General features: G+C 51.7%; 1 protein-coding gene across 18 annotated transcripts in view; it reads right to left on the reverse strand.

Annotated features, from left to right (window-relative positions):
• LOC122381721 (6-phosphofructo-2-kinase/fructose-2,6-bisphosphatase-like) overlaps positions 1-17,127 on the reverse strand; it is an 80,890-nt gene that overhangs the window by 55,605 nt on the left and 8,158 nt on the right. Inside the window, exon 1 of one of the 18 annotated variants that reach the window (XM_043366217.1) lies at positions 15,194-15,410. The exons of 16 other annotated variants lie outside the window; for them this stretch is intronic. In XM_043366217.1, the coding sequence (XP_043222152.1) occupies positions 15,194-15,316 (123 nt within the window). In that variant the 5' untranslated portion in view covers positions 15,317-15,410. Of the gene's footprint in view, positions 1-15,193; positions 15,421-17,127 lie in introns of those variants that run through there. One more of the 18 variants, XM_043366215.1, reaches the window with a different exon arrangement.

Genomic DNA, 17,127 nt, shown 5'->3' on the forward strand with positions numbered 1-17,127 from the left:
TGATGGCGCTCCTGAATCAAGCATGCGACCTTCAAAAAGAGCAAACGTGTTTGAGCCCCTTGAAATACCGTTGCTATATCAAGGAGCTGCCGGTTCACACCGGAGCGAGTCAGCCTGCTGAGTAGTCGACTGGCACTCCCTGGAGACTTACGCCGTGATCTGGTTGTTTGCCACACCTCGGCGTTACCATATCGCCCGCCTCAACCCGTCACCGTCACCGCCCCGCGCCAGTGGACCGATACATATCGGAGGACACCGTCCTACTCAGCGGCTGACACAGCTGTCGGGGACAGACGCAGCCCAGCTCCAGTGTCCCCAGAGGTGCCCGCCGGCGGAAGGGGGGGGGGGGGCTGCCTGGTAACACGGGAGGGGGTGTCACGCGCCACCCCAGTGATCCGTGATGGGCCGGGGACACAGCTGGTCCGGCTGACACGGCACACACTGCCCGGCGTAGTTACACGGAATTTACATACACGTAACCTTCAAAGAACATTCCTAGATGTTCTGGTTTTTAAGCGCTGAATGGTCGATTTGGTGTAGCTTCAGGTCATCATTTTGTTTACGCGACCACAGCCGCGTTTAGACAGTCTCACTAACCACAGTCCAGCCCAGCCCCTCCCCACACAACCTCTCACCCTGAGAGGGCACAAGGGTCACACCACAGGGGTTGCAGCCGGCCTCTGCGCCACCTGAACGAGCCTGCTACCGGTCTCTGCAGCTCCTGACACGGCACATTACAGTACGCACGAACGTACTGCGCCGTTGAACCCATGACCTAGGTCACGGACCGGCGCCACTCGTCCCACTTGTGCAACCGTTCCGACATTGCTCCCGCCGGGCCCGGGAGGTCAACCAGTGGGTATGCACTATTGCACTCCGCAACTTCAGAAGCGATTGGGCAGGCAGACAGCGGACTCTGGCGCCGTTCTAAGTTATTGAGGGGGAGAACTGCGCTGTTATGGAGGCTCACCAGTGTCCTCTCAGGGTCAGAATCCCCATCGGTCACAACGGGTTGAGCCAGCGTGACGTCACGAGTGCCATAGCGTGACGCAAATGGGACAGATCGTGACGTCACGGCGTCTCGATCGAGGATAGTAGATCCTCTGTTTTGACGTCAAAACAGGTGTCAGCCTGAGGGCGGACGGTGTCTATAGAAGACAGGCTGAGAGTCCCTGTGGATGACAGGCAGACATTGTCGGTAGCCAACAGATGAAGAGTTCGGAATTGTGCTATGTCTATGACGGAGCCCGATAGACGGACAATATCAGTAGCCAGTGGCCCGGCGGACAGTAATAAAAGTAACCGGTAGCCGGCGAGCAGTGCTGGCTACTGACTAGAGTAGCCTGTAGTCAGTGGCTACGGGCAATGCCAGTGGCCGGTAGCCGATCGACGGCCACTCTCAGTAGCCAGCCTTCGACTGACGGCGAGCTCAGAGTGGCGATCGATGAGGGCCGGGACGGTTGGTACACCTGCACCGTATACTGGCACACCTGAGTCTGACGGACACGAGGATCCTGTCTGTAGGGGCTCAGCCGGCCTGAAGGTCGCTCCGGCCCGGCCCGAGTCCTGCCTCATAAAACAAAAACCATGAGTGGCGGACCGGACAGGACCCGCCCCGCCACACCCACTCCAGCGCCGAGCCGCACGGGCAGCGGAGGAGGCACGTCCGGCAGGGAGGTGAGATGGACCAAGGTGAGCGGCCTCACCCGAGGAGAGCACGTGGTGGGCGGTCTCACCTGAGGCGAGCATGTGGTGAGCAACGCAGATCCGGGATGAGTCGGTCAGGAGCGGGGGGTGAGACAGGCAGGTGGGAAGGAGCAGGAAGTACGGCTGGGAAGTCACGGGAGGGAGGCTAGTCAGTGGTGATCGGTGGAGATGTGTCAACCGCCGCCATAAAATGTTTAGGAGGATATACGAAGGAAAAAAACTCCGCCAGACGGTTTTGGCAGCAAGTGACCTTGGAGTCTAAATAAACATTCTCGAAATGTCAACGCACTGCGAAGGAGGGTGATCGGTAGAACCGTTGGAATGTAAGCAGATCATGCAACAAACCCTTTGTTAACAAGGTCGGCGTCTAGACCAATGTTATGTTACATTCAACACAGAGTCGCTGCGCATTAATATTTCGAGACGAATTACATGTGCCACACAATTCTCAAACCAAAACTATTCCAAGCCGTAAATCTATTAACCGAATGATAGCTGATGCAGTAGGTGAGGATGAATAAAATTATTCTGGAGATTCAGAACAATCATTCTTTGATTATCTTGAATACTAGTAATAATAGTGAAGGTTTTACCAGACAAAAAAAAAACATCAGAAACTAAATGTATAAAAGTTTAAAAACTACAAAGCATTGCACACTGGTACATAAGGCCTCATAGACGCTTCCAGTTGCTAGTTGCTACGCCAGAGGTTATCACCCAGAGGATACTGACCATCAATGCTTGCTCAGAATACCTAAGCCAGTCAACTTCCCGCTACATTAGACCAGGCCCGGCCCGAGCATTGACATTGCTATCACCAGCCCCTTCCCGTGGTAACCGACTATTCTGCTAATTCAGTAACTCACGCTCCGGCTCCACGTGTTCAGTGACATCGTTAGAGGCGCACCTCACGGCACATTGTGGAAGCCCGGCCGGCACACCCCGTCCGTGCGACCCCCTCCCAGCGGGGGGGGGGGGCGGGCACGACCGTGACCTTCAGGGTCCGGTACAGGTGCGGTCCGTGCCGTCACTGACGGGCCTGTGTACCGTTATAGCACGGAAAGGTCGCCAGACACGTGCATACCGCACTGAACTGGCCATTCGGCGGTCGACAGGATATCGTAGCTAACTATACCGAAATAGCTATCCATCAGGTCAACAGGGCACTTTTTCGGTTGTATTACTTTCACCAACCTACGACCGTCCTTCGCTGCTGCTGGTTCGTCACTGCTTATTCACTGATAACCAAGCCATGTGTCACTATGCCACGATAAATCACCAGCTCACTCCAAGTTCCAAACGATCGTAAATTACCAGATCCTGTGTCATCGAACTACCGCCTCTCCGACTCTCGACCTTTCCTTTCCAATCCTACCCCATCCGGCGGCCCACTGACCCCCTTCCCACCAGCAGACAGTCACGACATCACCGATCTCACGGTCGGTGCCGTGTGCAGCATCATGGTGGCCCGTATCGTGACTCACGGTTAGTTTATTTTCCATTGCACAGTTCCCACGCAAGAGTGAGAGCCGAAGGGGAATGAGAACATGGGTAGCGCGATTGATAGAGCGGAGAAGGCGAGAGATCGTGATCATGACCGCGGAAAAATTGTCTGATGAGGCTGATGAAGAAATCAGTCTTCGGTGCTCCTGGCCACTGCCATTTCAGGTTGGATCATTTCAGGTCAGGCTTTGAAGCATCCGCAGCACATTGATCAAGTCCATATTGAAGCAGGTCTGTGGGCTGGATCAGAGCTCCTCCGAGCGGCGGCGACACGCACAACGCGGGCTTCCTAGTCAGCGTCCCGGCTGACCCCTACATCCACTATATGTCGTCTACCTCACAGGCTTCTTACCCAATGCCCTCATCAGAGCTTATCGGAGGTGTCACGGTCACCGGAAAGTTACAGACAGCCGCTACCGGCTAGCAGTTGCAGGCAGACTCGGAGCGTACCGGGCGTGACCGCCGGTACAGTATACCTGCAGGCGCTCACCACTAACGCCATCTATCAACAACAATTATAACTGTATGCGCGCTGGCCTGGCTATAGGATTGAGTGTCGCACGACCGCGTCTGGTAATGGCTTACAGCCAAATCTGTGCCATGTGTCTCAAACGATTCTCCAGACGCGTATTTGGAAATTCCGACCTCGACGAGCGTCTGTGGTAGAAAACCACCACTTTGGTAGGGGAAACTACTACTGTCTGCTACCGTTTGCACTGTATGTCTCGCTGTAGTTGCGACCGATTGTGACATCTATGCAAGTCAGCAGGGTACGTACCTTAGCGATATACGTACTTTATAATTTACGTACTTTTTCGATGCGTATTTTCTTCTTTGACGTACACTACTTTTGTCTATAGTTCGTTTTTCTTAAGTTTGCCCCTCACTGTAAACGTCTTTTTGAACACAGCACGAGAATTGCTAGCTGAATTACTGAGAAAACTGGTTGGCGCACAATGATTTGACCAGATTTGACAGACGATCAATTTCATCAAATTTATTTACTATTTCACAGACTCGTAGCTCGTATTTGCTAATACCTACAGCCCACGGACGTATAAATAAACTGGACTGACAATCCCAATGGACCTCCTATGGAAGATAGTGAAGCCGACAAGGCGCCATTTTACGTTGCCAAAAAACCGTGCTCTGGAAGGTCATCGAGCCAATACAATTAGAATTGCGTCCAAACGGATGATCGGATCGAGATGCTGGTGGTACCGTTCGACGGGTAATTCCTTGAGGCAGGTGATGATGGATGTCACATGTCACCCGGTGTCACATGGCGCGTGCCACGTGCCGACAAACTTACAAAGGGCAAAAACCTTTAAGCGACGCTTCAAATCAAACGAAGGGCGGCACAGGTGCCAAACTCATAGGTCACATGTCCCAGTGTTGGACCACTAACATATGGTATGCTCGGCATCAGGGGGTGCGGAACGCACGCGCTAGTGGCGAAAAACATGTTTTGAGGAGGCATCCTCCGATTCCGGAAAACCTTGATCTAGGCACACCAAATTTGGCACACTGACACTACTGGACACGCGCTTTAAGGTGCTGTACAAATAGGCGTGCTGGGGTACACGGTGCACGTGCTGTGCACGTGCAAACCTTTTGATGTTGCACTCCAGGTGTCACATATGCGGGTAGGGCGGGTAGCGCTGGCAAGCTCAAAGTGCCGAATTTACACAGGCCACTCAGAACGCATTCCAGAATAGTTATTGAGCATATTCATCTCCTGGTGGCCCCCAAAGGTGCGCTCTGCAAGTGCAAAAAATTATCCGCGCCGGGCGGTGGGGATGCTTGGACACCCCATGTGGATTTATGTAAATATCTCGAAAACGGCGCTGTGTAGCGCCGCCGTTGTTGGCACACCCTTTCATACATCTTTTTCACACATGCTGCGTAACTTTCAGACTTAGGTCACTCAAGGTTAGGTCACCAGGTTACGTCCAAGTGGCCTTACCTTAGGAAAAATTATAATGCCCGTCATAGCTACACATACTATATGTACAATCGACTTAAAACGTGCAGCAATTGAGAAGATCAACAGTATATACGTAGAGTACCTACCTCTACCTCGAAATTTCAATATCACTGACCTAGGGTTCTGTTGATTTTGCGACCTCAGACCACTAGCACGGCAAATCATTTATTTTGTCAAATTCGAGCTCCTAAACTTCTTGCTACCCAGCAACGCAAATTTACGCCTCAATCGCCGGCCAGCGCAGCATAGGCATCTTTGTTATCTACGTTGTTTGCGCCTACAGTAATACTGTACCGCAATAACCATTATCTTCATCTTTCACCCATAGATGGCAGTAGCAAAGCGCCTGCATCTATGCTGTGCCGCAGTGCTCTTACAATACGAGCTGAGCAATGAGCATTAACCCTCGCCCGTATAGGGGGGGGGGGGGTCGAACGGACCCCCCCATGGTTTTTCGCGAATAACTCGCGTAAAAAGCGGCCGATCGCGACGAAACTTTCAGTACCCTCGCGTTTATCAATTTTACACCTACCCTGAAAATTTCATGACCCTAACCCAAATGACCTTTGACCTGTGACCTACTTTTCGAGACCATGTTTGGCCGGAATCGCGATTCGGCGTATGTCGGCTCGCATTAGCCGCGCATTTGCAGTCTTTTCGTGGTTTCAAGCGTTCAAACATGTGATATGATGTTGCCCCCATGCATTAGGGTGGGTGTCAAGGTCACCTGAAGGTCAGGTCAGGTCATTGACCTTTGATGACCTCGGTTCACTTTTTCGAGTTTTACATGTTTCTAGGCCAGTTTTTGGAGCTGAATTCGAATTTAGCAACCATATGAACATTTACGAAGTAGTTTTGGTGCCTTCGTAACATGTTACGATGCTGTCAGAGGCGGTTGCCACCTACTACGAATACCCTTACTGGTTGACCTGACCTGACCTGACCCGACCTGGCCTAAATGCATGAAGACATCATCTGTGATCAAAAGTAACATGATATTCGTGATCAGCACCCCGAAAAACCTCATAGCAGCCACACTTTACGACGTTCTAACAGGTCCCGATTTTCCCGACTTTTGGGTCATTGACCTGACCTGCAAGGTCAACCAATGACCTAGGACCTTAAAATTGGGTATCATCGGCTTCCTCTCGTCACGGGCAACACGCTCGTTTTTTCCGCGAAGCTCTAGCTCGATCAGGGGCGAAACGGCAAGGGGGGGGGGTCCAACGGACCCCCCCCTTATACGTTCGCGGCTGGAAAAACACCAATACGGGCGAGGGTTAAACAAGCAAGTGATATTGAAATCATAGGCGGCGGAACGAGGGGGGCACCGGGGCACCGTGCTCCCCTTGAATTTGGCAATTTAACATAGCCCTTTCCATGCAACGCCCATAGGGCGTTGCATGGAAAGAATGGGACCAAAAGTCGGCAGTGCCCCCCTTTAATTGAAGGTGTTCCGCCGCCACTGATTGAAATTCCGATGCAGAGGTACTCTACGTATATGCTGTTGCTCTTATCAATCGCTGCACGTTTTAAACCGATTATTCAGTCTGTGTACTATATGACGGGCACTATAACTTTTCCTATGGTAAGGTCACTTGGACGTAACCTGATGACGTAACCTTGAGTGACCTAAGTCTGAAAGTTACGCAGCATGTGTGAAAAAGATGTATGAAAGGGTGTGCCAAAAACGGCGGCGCTACACAACGCCGTTTTCGAGATATTTACATAAATCCACATGGGGTGTCCAAGCATCCCCACCGCCCGGCGCGGATAATTTTTTGCACTTGCAGAGCGCACCTTTGGGGGCCACCAGGAGATGGATATGCTCAATAACTATGCTGGAATGCGTTCTGGGTGGCCTGTGTAAATTTGGCACTTTGAGCTTGCCAGCGCTACCCGCCCTACCCGCATATGTGACACCTGGAGTGCAACATCAAAAGGTTTGCACGTGCACAGCACGTGCACCGTGTACCCCAGCACGCCTATTTGTACAGCAGCTTAAAGCGCGTGTCCAGTAGTGTCAGTGTGCCAAATTTGGTGTGCCTAGGTCAAGGTTTTCCGGAATCGGAGGATGCCTCCTCAAAACATGTTTTTCGCCACAAGCGCGTGCATTCCGCACCCCCTGATGCCGAGCATACCATATGTTAGTGGTCCAACACTGGGACATGTGACCTATGAGTTTGGCACCTGTGCCGCCCTTCGTTTGATTTGAAGCGTCGCTTAAAGGTTTTTGCCCTTTGTAAGTTTGTCAGCACGTGGCACGCGCCATGTAACACCGGGTGACATGTGACATCCATCATCACCTGCCTCAAGGAATTACCCGTCGAACGGTACCACCAGCATCTCGATCCGATCATCCGTTTGGATGCAATTCTAATTGTATTGGCTCGATGACCTCCCAGAGCACGGTTTTTTGGCAACGTAAAATGGCGCCTTGTCGGCTTCACCTGAATGGAGGTGGTTGCGGGTCCAGTTTATTTATACGTCCGTGCTACAGCCCCACAGGGATGGACGACTTCTCAGGAATTATGTCTGAACTAATAAATAAATTGCACGGCGCTTAACATAACGTTAAATCGTCGGTGTTCAAAACTTATTTTGAAAATATTATTCATATCTATAATACAATGTGCGCCAACCAGTGTTTCTCAGTAATTCAGCTAGCAATTCTCGTGCTGTGTTCAAAAAGACGTTTACAGTGAGGGGCAAACTTAAGAAAAACGAACTATAGGTATACGTACTTTGTACTGTACGTAGGGGAGAGTGGGGTAAGATGCCCAGGGTGGGAAAGACGCCCCACCCCCTCTAGCGGGGAAACAAAGAATCGGACCTGGAAATTAATGTTCTTAGCGTAAAGCGGAAGCCTGCCTTGTTAACTGCACAAAAATTGGCGGAGCTCAGTTGGTCAAGGGCTGGCTGGTGATTGCATGTTTTTTATTTGCTGCTTTCAAAAAATATTTTGGCGTCAAAACATTGTAAATATCAAAGAAGGTAGATAATTTTTGCGTCCCTTGCTATAGTCGTGATACATTAACATGCGTGTACTGTGTCCCAAACAGTTTGTTTCAGGGTGTAGCTTTATGGCTAACAAATTGTGCTGATTTAATGTTACTTCGGTACCTTGGGGTAAGATGCCCCCTGTCCTGATGGGGAAAGACGCCCCCCTAAATCCGTAGGCTGTCCTTCAAGCAGCCCGTCAAATCATTTATTACATACTTGTGATGAGAGACAAAAGCCGATCTGGGACTATTGAGAGTCCGGTACGGTCGAGTGCTCCTCATGCCGGTCTCTCGGCCCACACAGCGACTTTTTGGGCGGCATCTGACTCTGAGAGCCCTCACGACGGCCTCTGTGGGCCCCATTATTGGTTCCAGGGCCCCTCGCGACATCCTTTGAGGGCTCCCACGTTGGCTCCACGGGCCGCGCTGGCATCTGAGGTCCCCACGATGGGCTCGAGGGCCCTCAAGCATCATGAAGACCTATAAGGGCCCCACAGTGGTCTTCGAACGCCACCACGGAGGCTTGTTTAGCCACGCTGGACTATGATGGCCCTAACGATGACCTCTGAAGCCCCTTACGACTACTTTTGAGGGCCCTTACGATGACGTTTGGTGTCTACTGCAGGCTCGAAGGGACTACTGATTCGTTCAGGCGATTCACGTGCCTATTTATGTCACTTATAGTGCAGGGGGGCATCTTACCCAACGCCAGGGGGCGTCTTTTCCACCCTGTGGGGTAAGATGCCCCCTTTCACTTCTTCAGGAAAATGCTTAATAGCAAAAAAAGTTATCATATTTCAGGCACGAAAGTGTGATATTTTTGGAGAAAAATGATGTCGGCTTCCGTTGAAACTCCAAGTTTTGGCTTTCCGATCGTCTTTTTCGAATAATATATGACATAGTCAAACCCTGGGCATCTTTCCCCACTCTCCCCTACCTACCTTTGCGATACGCAGGCTACTTCTGTCCTTGACGTACTTATTCCATCCGACTTTATACTCGACGTACTTTTGCGATACGTACTTTTGCCCTTGACGTACTCTTGTCCATACGTACTTTATCCTGTACGCATTTTTACGATATGTGCTTTTGTCCGTGACGTACTTTTGTCCATGCGTACTTAATAATGCACCTATACGTACTTTCGATACGTACTTTTGTCCTTGACGTACTTTTATCCATTCGTGCTTTATACTGTATACGTACTTTTGCCATGCGTACTTTTGTCCTTGACGTAGTTTTGTCCATGCGTACTTTATACTGTACGAGCGTACGAACATTTGCGATACGTACTTTTGACCTACGTGCCAGGGGCGTCGCCACAGATTTTGGACAGGGGGGACGGATCGGCCGACTAAAAACCCAAAATTAGGTATCGTTACCGTACTTTTTCAGGCCGATGCATTATCTGTTCAACGATACTGGGCTGAATTCCTACGCGGTACGCGTCTGAAGTATTCATTTTTACACGGTTAACCAGAGCCTCCGGTCTTCTATCAGGGTATTATTGTTGACACATGCCGTCAATCTGATAGTTAACTGCACTGAACTCTATAGTTAACTGTTAATGTATGCATCATACGAGTACGTGGTGGTTGCTTTAGGCATTTGTCACAACTCTGAACTCATAATCTCTTTTGGTCTCCAGTATGAATGGGCGGCGCGCGAAGCGCCGCGAGATTTTCGTCGAGGTCGGAAATGTATATGCATAGATGTCGCTACAATAGCTTGACATGCAGTGCAAATTGTAGCAGACAGCAGTAGTTTCCCCTACCAAAGTGGTGGTTTTCTACCACAGACGCTCGTCGAGGTCGGAAATTCCAAATACGCTCTCCAGACAGCATAAATCAGTGAAAGACCTCGGAATTCGAGAACGTTCTCAGCCGACCTCAAAGGCTTTCAACGATCACCACCAGCATCGTTCACTTCCCCGACGGGTTCGCGGTTCAAACGGTACAACAGACTCCGCCGAACCGGCGGCGATGGGAGCTCAGGCACTTATTCGGTAGTTTTGCGGCTGCCTGAAAGGTCTGGATCCAGCTTCCGCCCCGACCAGGCCATACAAACTGCACCCAGACCCCTATTTATGATTTCGAACCCGGAAGTCTGGGAAGGACGCCTATTGGTGGAGAGGTAGCGCCGACAGAGCCACAGAGACCAAGATAGACCCAATGACCACTGATAGGGCCCCAGGGACCACTGGTAGATTGCAGGTACCCGCTAGCATGGCCTTGACCAGGGTCCCGTGAACGCTGACGGAGCACCACAGGGCGCATGTGCCGACCACCAGGTTCACCCACGTCCTCTCGGACCGTCCGCCCGGCCCCTATCGTCGCATCGGCGGACTGGGGAGGAACGAAGCCACCCAAGGTTCCGCGGCATGTATGAACACCAGCTCAGACAGCATCGCATTGGGGCAGCGCAGACGTCAACGATGCCGCCCGACCTTGGCACCTTCCGGGTTCACAGCGTGTGAGTGATGACCAGGTTATATGATTACTGGATAGTAGGATACATACCCACCGGGCGTCAGACAGATGAATAAACCGCCCAGCAGCGCCGACAGCCGGGCTGAGGTGGTAACTAATGGAAACAACACAAAAGGGGGCGGCCGACACTTCCGGTTACAGGGCGGTCCGATTCATTTGACATCAGTCGCGTCAGAGTGGAAGATAATCCCTCAGAGTCATGTAATTTCACGGTGTAATCAGCTCATATAAGACATAAAACCAGATGTGACCCGGCAAAGCCATGATAACCAATCACTTGCTAGGCTTGGACTTCGGTAACTGGGTGTGAATCCAGCCCCACCGTTAATATTCACGCCTCCCCAGAGGTTCGGTTACGCCCCCATTTTTTTTTTGCCTCCATCTCTGGCCGCGCCAGGCGTGTCTGTCCCTCCTTCGTCTGTGCCCGGTCTGAACCCTCCCTCCCGGATGGACCCAGCCCCGGACACTGACCTCTGAAGGTCACGGGCGGGCCGCCGACAGCAAAAGGCCATCACGGCAGCATTGAACGCCCCGGGGAACCGGACTCGCCCGCGGCAAGGGGGTGTGGCGCTAATTAGGCCATTGTAAGTACGAAGTTCTGCCACGCCAGTGTCTTTAAATAGGCCGGCCCGGCAGGGGTGACTAGCACTGGTTCAGATTGACGCACCCGAAATGAATTTACTAGACACGTACACACATGCTATTTAAGGAACATCAACCCCTGACCATGAACTTTGTCATTACCAGACGCGATAAGTCGTGAGTTAAAATGAAGTTTACCCAACTGTCATGGATACTTTACATTAAATGAAGTTAATTACAGAACACTCCGTCCTGAGAATCATTCACAAAATGGGCTACCATAAGTGAAAAATGAAATATGGAGCGCTTAGAACGTGCAGTATTGTCACATAATTTGGAAATACTCCTCTGTCACTAAAGCAGCATAGCCAGCGCATGTCTCCTATGCGACGATTAAAAAACCGTCCATCAGTGCTTGTATCAGGCACTGTGTATTGTGTAAGCCATTGAGAAAGGCGGCTCAGAACGGCGATAATCACAGAGCCGATCCAGCTCCATGGCGGCTCCTGCAGTGCAGGGCAGCTATGCATACGGCTTCTAGCGCACGGCTTCTAGCACACGGCTTCTAGCACACGGCTTCTAGCACACGGCTTCTAGCGCACGGCTTCTAGCACACGGCTTCTAGCATACGGTTGTACGGCACGGCAGCTAGTACACGGCCTCTAGCAAAGGCCTCTAGCACACAGCAGCCGCAGTTGGGTCGCAGCGGCTCACCTCAGCGTACTCTGCGTTACCCATCACTCGGCGGAAGGTACGCGCTGTGCAGCTGCCATCGGCAGCGGACTGAGCCGACACCTGGGTCAGGTCAGATCAGGTCAGGTCAGGACAGGTCAGGTCAGGTCAGGACAGGTCAGGACAGGTCAGGACAGGTCAGGACAGTAATACAATGCCAGCGCTGACTGACCGAGCCAACAACACAGGCTAGTTTTACCGGTTTTACCAACAGAAAATCGGCGGATGCGGTTATTCGTAAATTTGCCAAAGCACCCCGTAATTTCGCCAGCCATTCCAAAAAATAACCGCTGATGTGGAAAGGAATTTCAGCGAGCCTTACTGATATAGTTTCACGTCATCGGTTATTTTTCGCATGACTAGCGGGACACTTGAAATAAAAATACCACTGAACGCCGATTTTTCTGTTGATTAAACTGGCCTCTGATTCAGCCAGAGGGATGTTGCACACCATAGCCGCGCCGGCCAACACGGTCTCTCTTCCTTCCGGACCGAGCATTGGCTGACCCTCTGTGGAGCCCGTATCAGTCCGGGTGCAGGGGAAGCAGAGGCACCCCGTCAAGTGCGCCCCAGCACAGGTCCGTCTGCCAGGCTGAGTCTGACCCTGAACTCTCGCCAAGATCAGGGACGTCCGAGTCGCGTACTGCTGATATGGACCGGCCATGGATCGTCGGAGCTATACCGTGGCGTTACTGGGTACTGGGATATATCCAACCCGCCACTGCTACTCCGTTTACACAATGAGTAAATACAGACAGGAAGATCGGAGGGAGGAAGGGTGGCAGTAGCACCGAATCGCTGGGAGACCAAACATCTCCCGTAACCGAATTGCCTCACGGAGGAGATGAACGAGTTAGCCTAAATCACATGACACGATATGAGATAAATGTTCGTCTTAAAATGCAGAAAATAAAGATAAGTAATGCCCACACTTCCAATTTGTTTCCGTAGTGACGACCTAACAGACTTCAAAACGTTTCAAAACGTGACCAATAAGGAACTGGAGCACATTCCTAAACGACACCCGGAGTAAGCAACGTTGTGTGATTTGGCAGTAAGCGTATCATTTCATGAAATTTGCAAGGTCAGCAAGGAGGAAAAAATAAACTCATGTCAGCGAGCATTCATCGGAGTAATGTCGGACATTCCGATAACCCAACAGCACTTGTGAGTGGTTAAGACCAGCTTCAAGGGCCACTCGAGACACGGCCAGCAGACAGACAAGGGGACGGATCACGTGCGGATCCACGTGTGCTCCCTTCCGAGTGCGGCAGTGCCCTTCGATTGCAGCGGCGTTCACTGAGGGGTGGGTTTTGAGACCATGCTGGGGGTCGGCCGATAGCACCGATATACATAGAACGCAGGGGGTGGTGCAGCCGGCACGGCAGGGTAACCCCAGAGAGAGACACACCAGCCATCAGCAGAGGACCGGCGGCCGCTAGGGACACCAAGACCGACCGCCGAGTGCGGCACCAGCACCATTCAGAGCACACTGCAGTACACAGTGCACCTGCGGAGCCCAGCGTTCACCCCCGACCGAGTTCTTCACAACTGAGTCACGGTGCTAGGCTCGGCGGTGAATAGACGCAGCGACAACTGACGCAATACCGGTTTAAACACCCATTCCCGGCGACAAACGGTACCGGATGAGCTGTGGTCACGGGAAAGTCACGCTGGCGCACCGGACGGTCACCACGCCGGGTTGAGGACGGCGGGGGTGGCTCACCACCTGATGAAACACTCAATACTCCCAGACTCGGCCGGCCTCGGATGCACTCCCTGCCCCGGGAAGTGTTGGTTCGGAATGAGGCAGTGTCCCATGGCCCAGTGTCCATGGCCATGGTCACTCGTCAGTCGCCCTCAGTGCACCTCTTCAGCAATTCAAATAGCCGAGGACGGAAACTTCCTATGTTGCATTTAGCAGGCTTGAGCAGCCGAGTCCAACCTGACCAATTGAAAGAGGATCCATGAGTTAATACCACATTCGCGTGGCCTTGAATTTACCGGCACCGGGAAGAGCCTAACCAGTTCGTTACATAATTGTTGCACGGCAGATCCGGATGATAAGCCGCTCTGCCATCCTCGACGCAAGCAGGAACGAATACATGCACCTCGCTCCAGGTTAGTTGAGCATCACAACCTCAACGTTAGACCGCCGATGCACGTTGTACCGAAGTTAAAAAAGAAAACAGGCAGCAATAAAGTCATCTTCATAACTTGGTCCGAACCAATCCATTCTTTTAAAGTGCGAAAGAGGAATGTGAAAGGATCTCGCTGCTTCTAAGAACAGTCTTGTCGTAACCCTGTCAGTCTTGCAACCCTTTTCTGCAAGACAGGAATACTGGTGCCGTTGAAATGCCATCAAATGTCTAATGTCGTGTTGATAATGTGACGACGAAGTGCCAACGCATTCTTTAATTTGAATATCTAATCAAACGGCCGGATGGATCGCAATATCGGCACGGCAGCGAGTTAGCTTATTACAGGGGGCTATTCCCTCCCCACCCCCCAATTTACCTGTAGAAAACTCGGTCTATGCTCGGTCACAAAGGGGTTGACCACCTCAAAATTCAGTGATTCGCGAACAGTAGAACTATATATTTTGTTGCTCAAGATACTGCACATTACAATCGTAGATCGTATTAATCAGTTGTGTCGTGAACAGTACGTGAAACGAACGAACAAACGAACGCTCTTTTAGGTCACCAACCGTTGAAGGGAAAATACATTTGTCATGAAGAATCATACCAAGAAGACGGTATGTAGCTTCTGGAACAAGTGTTGATTCATCTGAAGGCATGTCTCAACCTAAGCTATCCCGAAGTCGGCGAGGAAATGGACGCAACCACAGATAGTGCCCACTGTCCAGCTTCAATTCCTTTGTACAGGAGAATGGCGAGCGCTGGTTCACCAGTCACCACGAAATTGATGTCGAGACAGCACCTTGCGGCTTCCTGCATTGCATGTCGCATTGTCGATATTTCATTGATTTTGTCTCGATGAAGTATGAACACATTCTTTACTCACAAATACAAAGTAAAGCAGCCTGGCAGACCCAGCAACATTGCAATTTGCACATAACGATTCACAAAAACCTGATTAAGCGTAGCCGACTGTGTGCTTCGTCGAGCTCAGCTATGAATTTAGAAAGGCAGCTTAACTCCTCTATTTACAACCCAGCTTCAACCTACCTGAACCCAGAGATGACCGGCTGCGCGAACCATCCCGGTGAGTGACCCATCGTCTGCTGGCGGAGGCGGGGGCGGGGGCGGCGAGCGGGCCCGACCGCCCACAGCCACTGGACACCGCACCATCGCGGATAGACTCAGTACTCTGACACAGATGACCGACACAAGGCCTCAGTCGGAGCGAAGATCTTCCGTCCGGCGCAGAGCGAGGAAGCCGCGAGACTAGCGGCGCGGCGCGGCGGCCGGTCAGTCGGCTGTCGCGATACCGGGCCGCGGGTGATGCAACGGCCGCGGCCCACCAGCCATCAGCGGGGCCCGTCCAGGTGGGCCGGCCCGGCGGCAGCCGTTGCCACGGTGGGACATTGCAAATACACACTGCGCAGCGCATAGTCTGAGCTGCTGGGACACATCACTCAGCCGGCGCGGCGGCAGCAGTTGCTACGGTAGGTCCCATTGGAAAGGCACACTGAACTGCCTGATGAGTGCTGAACTGAATACTGGGACACATCAGCCAGCCACTGTGGGGCGAAACTATCGGTTCAGAAACGTAAAGGCCATCGCCGGGAGAGCGAAACATAATAGCTCTTCGACCAGGACTGGATGTAACGGGATAGCGATAGAAAGAGGGCAACACGAACCAACAGGGAGTAAGCCTGTCCATGCTGCAGACGTTTCATTTTATATCTCAGAGACCCAGCAAAGTTGTCTACGGGAGACTGAATGATGGACGGCGCTCCAGTAGCCTCGCCTTCACCGGTTGGATCCTCCGCCGCCCCGCCCCCTACCGGCACCAGGGGTCCGGTCTGGACTCTGAACTTCCTGTTGCACCAGCCGGTGTATCATCCGTTGCAATCAGCCCGGAGACTACAGCTGACCTGGATTCTGTCACCTAACCTGATACAAACGCCTGATACAAGGCCGCCCGGTGACAGCGGAGGCCCAGCTGACAATAGGCGCACGGTGAGCGGCTGCGGCCTATCACATCATCCAGATCCAGGCCTCAAACGACGAGTAACCGTCACATCAGGAACAAGACACTTCCGGCGGGCGGAGCTGGAAGTCGGGCCTGGCAACAGGAGCAGCTGCATTGGCCGTGCCCCCTCCGTCACGCGTGAAGTTCGTGCTCTCACGAGTTCGCTGACCCTTCACTGAAGGCCACACACACAGAACAGTTGGCGGGGTGGTCACTCGAGTGGGGGTAAACACGGCACAAAAACGGACCAGAAGACACCGTGACCGAAAGTGACGTCACAGGCCGTATCGGGTTCGAGCGTCTGATGTTCTTGGTACATACATAGCCATCTAAGGGCAGTTGCAGTGCACTCTCGAAGTAAAGAGTCCACCAATCTATTGCGCAGGACGGATTATACGATAAAAATGGACATAATATCATGCCGACACGCAAAGTACCATATACAAACAACAGTGATCGTTTCTGTTCCCTCCCGCATTTTCCAAAATCGTGTTAACGCAAAAGGAAAATGACAGTTCGAACGTTGATATATTTGACTAGGAATGTCAAATAATGTTGAATGAGTCTCTAGGTTACTTTGTAACAGCAGAGTTCGTTCTCTCGACTGTCGGTTGCGTCCGACGTGAATCGAGTTATTTCGGCGTCTGTCACTGAAACTCCACAGGACTACTGTCTGAAGTCAGTGATCAATATTGCGCAATGCGCTAGTCCATCAGAATATTATTAGATAGGTGGAGAAACTTGATGATAAAGCGTGCACATTTCTATAGCAAGATTGCGTTCTTACTTCTTAGTAAGGAGCCCATTCAACAAAAGCTTAACGGTCCGTCCACCCATTTCAAAACTCAGCGCAAAATATTCCTCATGCAACTAGTTTTTAAATAAACCGTGTCGTCATCAAATGACGTCACCCGCCACTGTGGTCTATCGGTCAGCGTCCGGTGGAATGGCCGAGCCATTATGT

This window comes from Amphibalanus amphitrite, unplaced genomic scaffold, assembly GCF_019059575.1.
Source record: "Amphibalanus amphitrite isolate SeventyFive unplaced genomic scaffold, NRLGWU_Aamphi_draft 000126F_arrow, whole genome shotgun sequence".
NCBI lineage: Eukaryota > Metazoa > Arthropoda > Thecostraca > Balanomorpha > Balanidae > Amphibalanus > Amphibalanus amphitrite.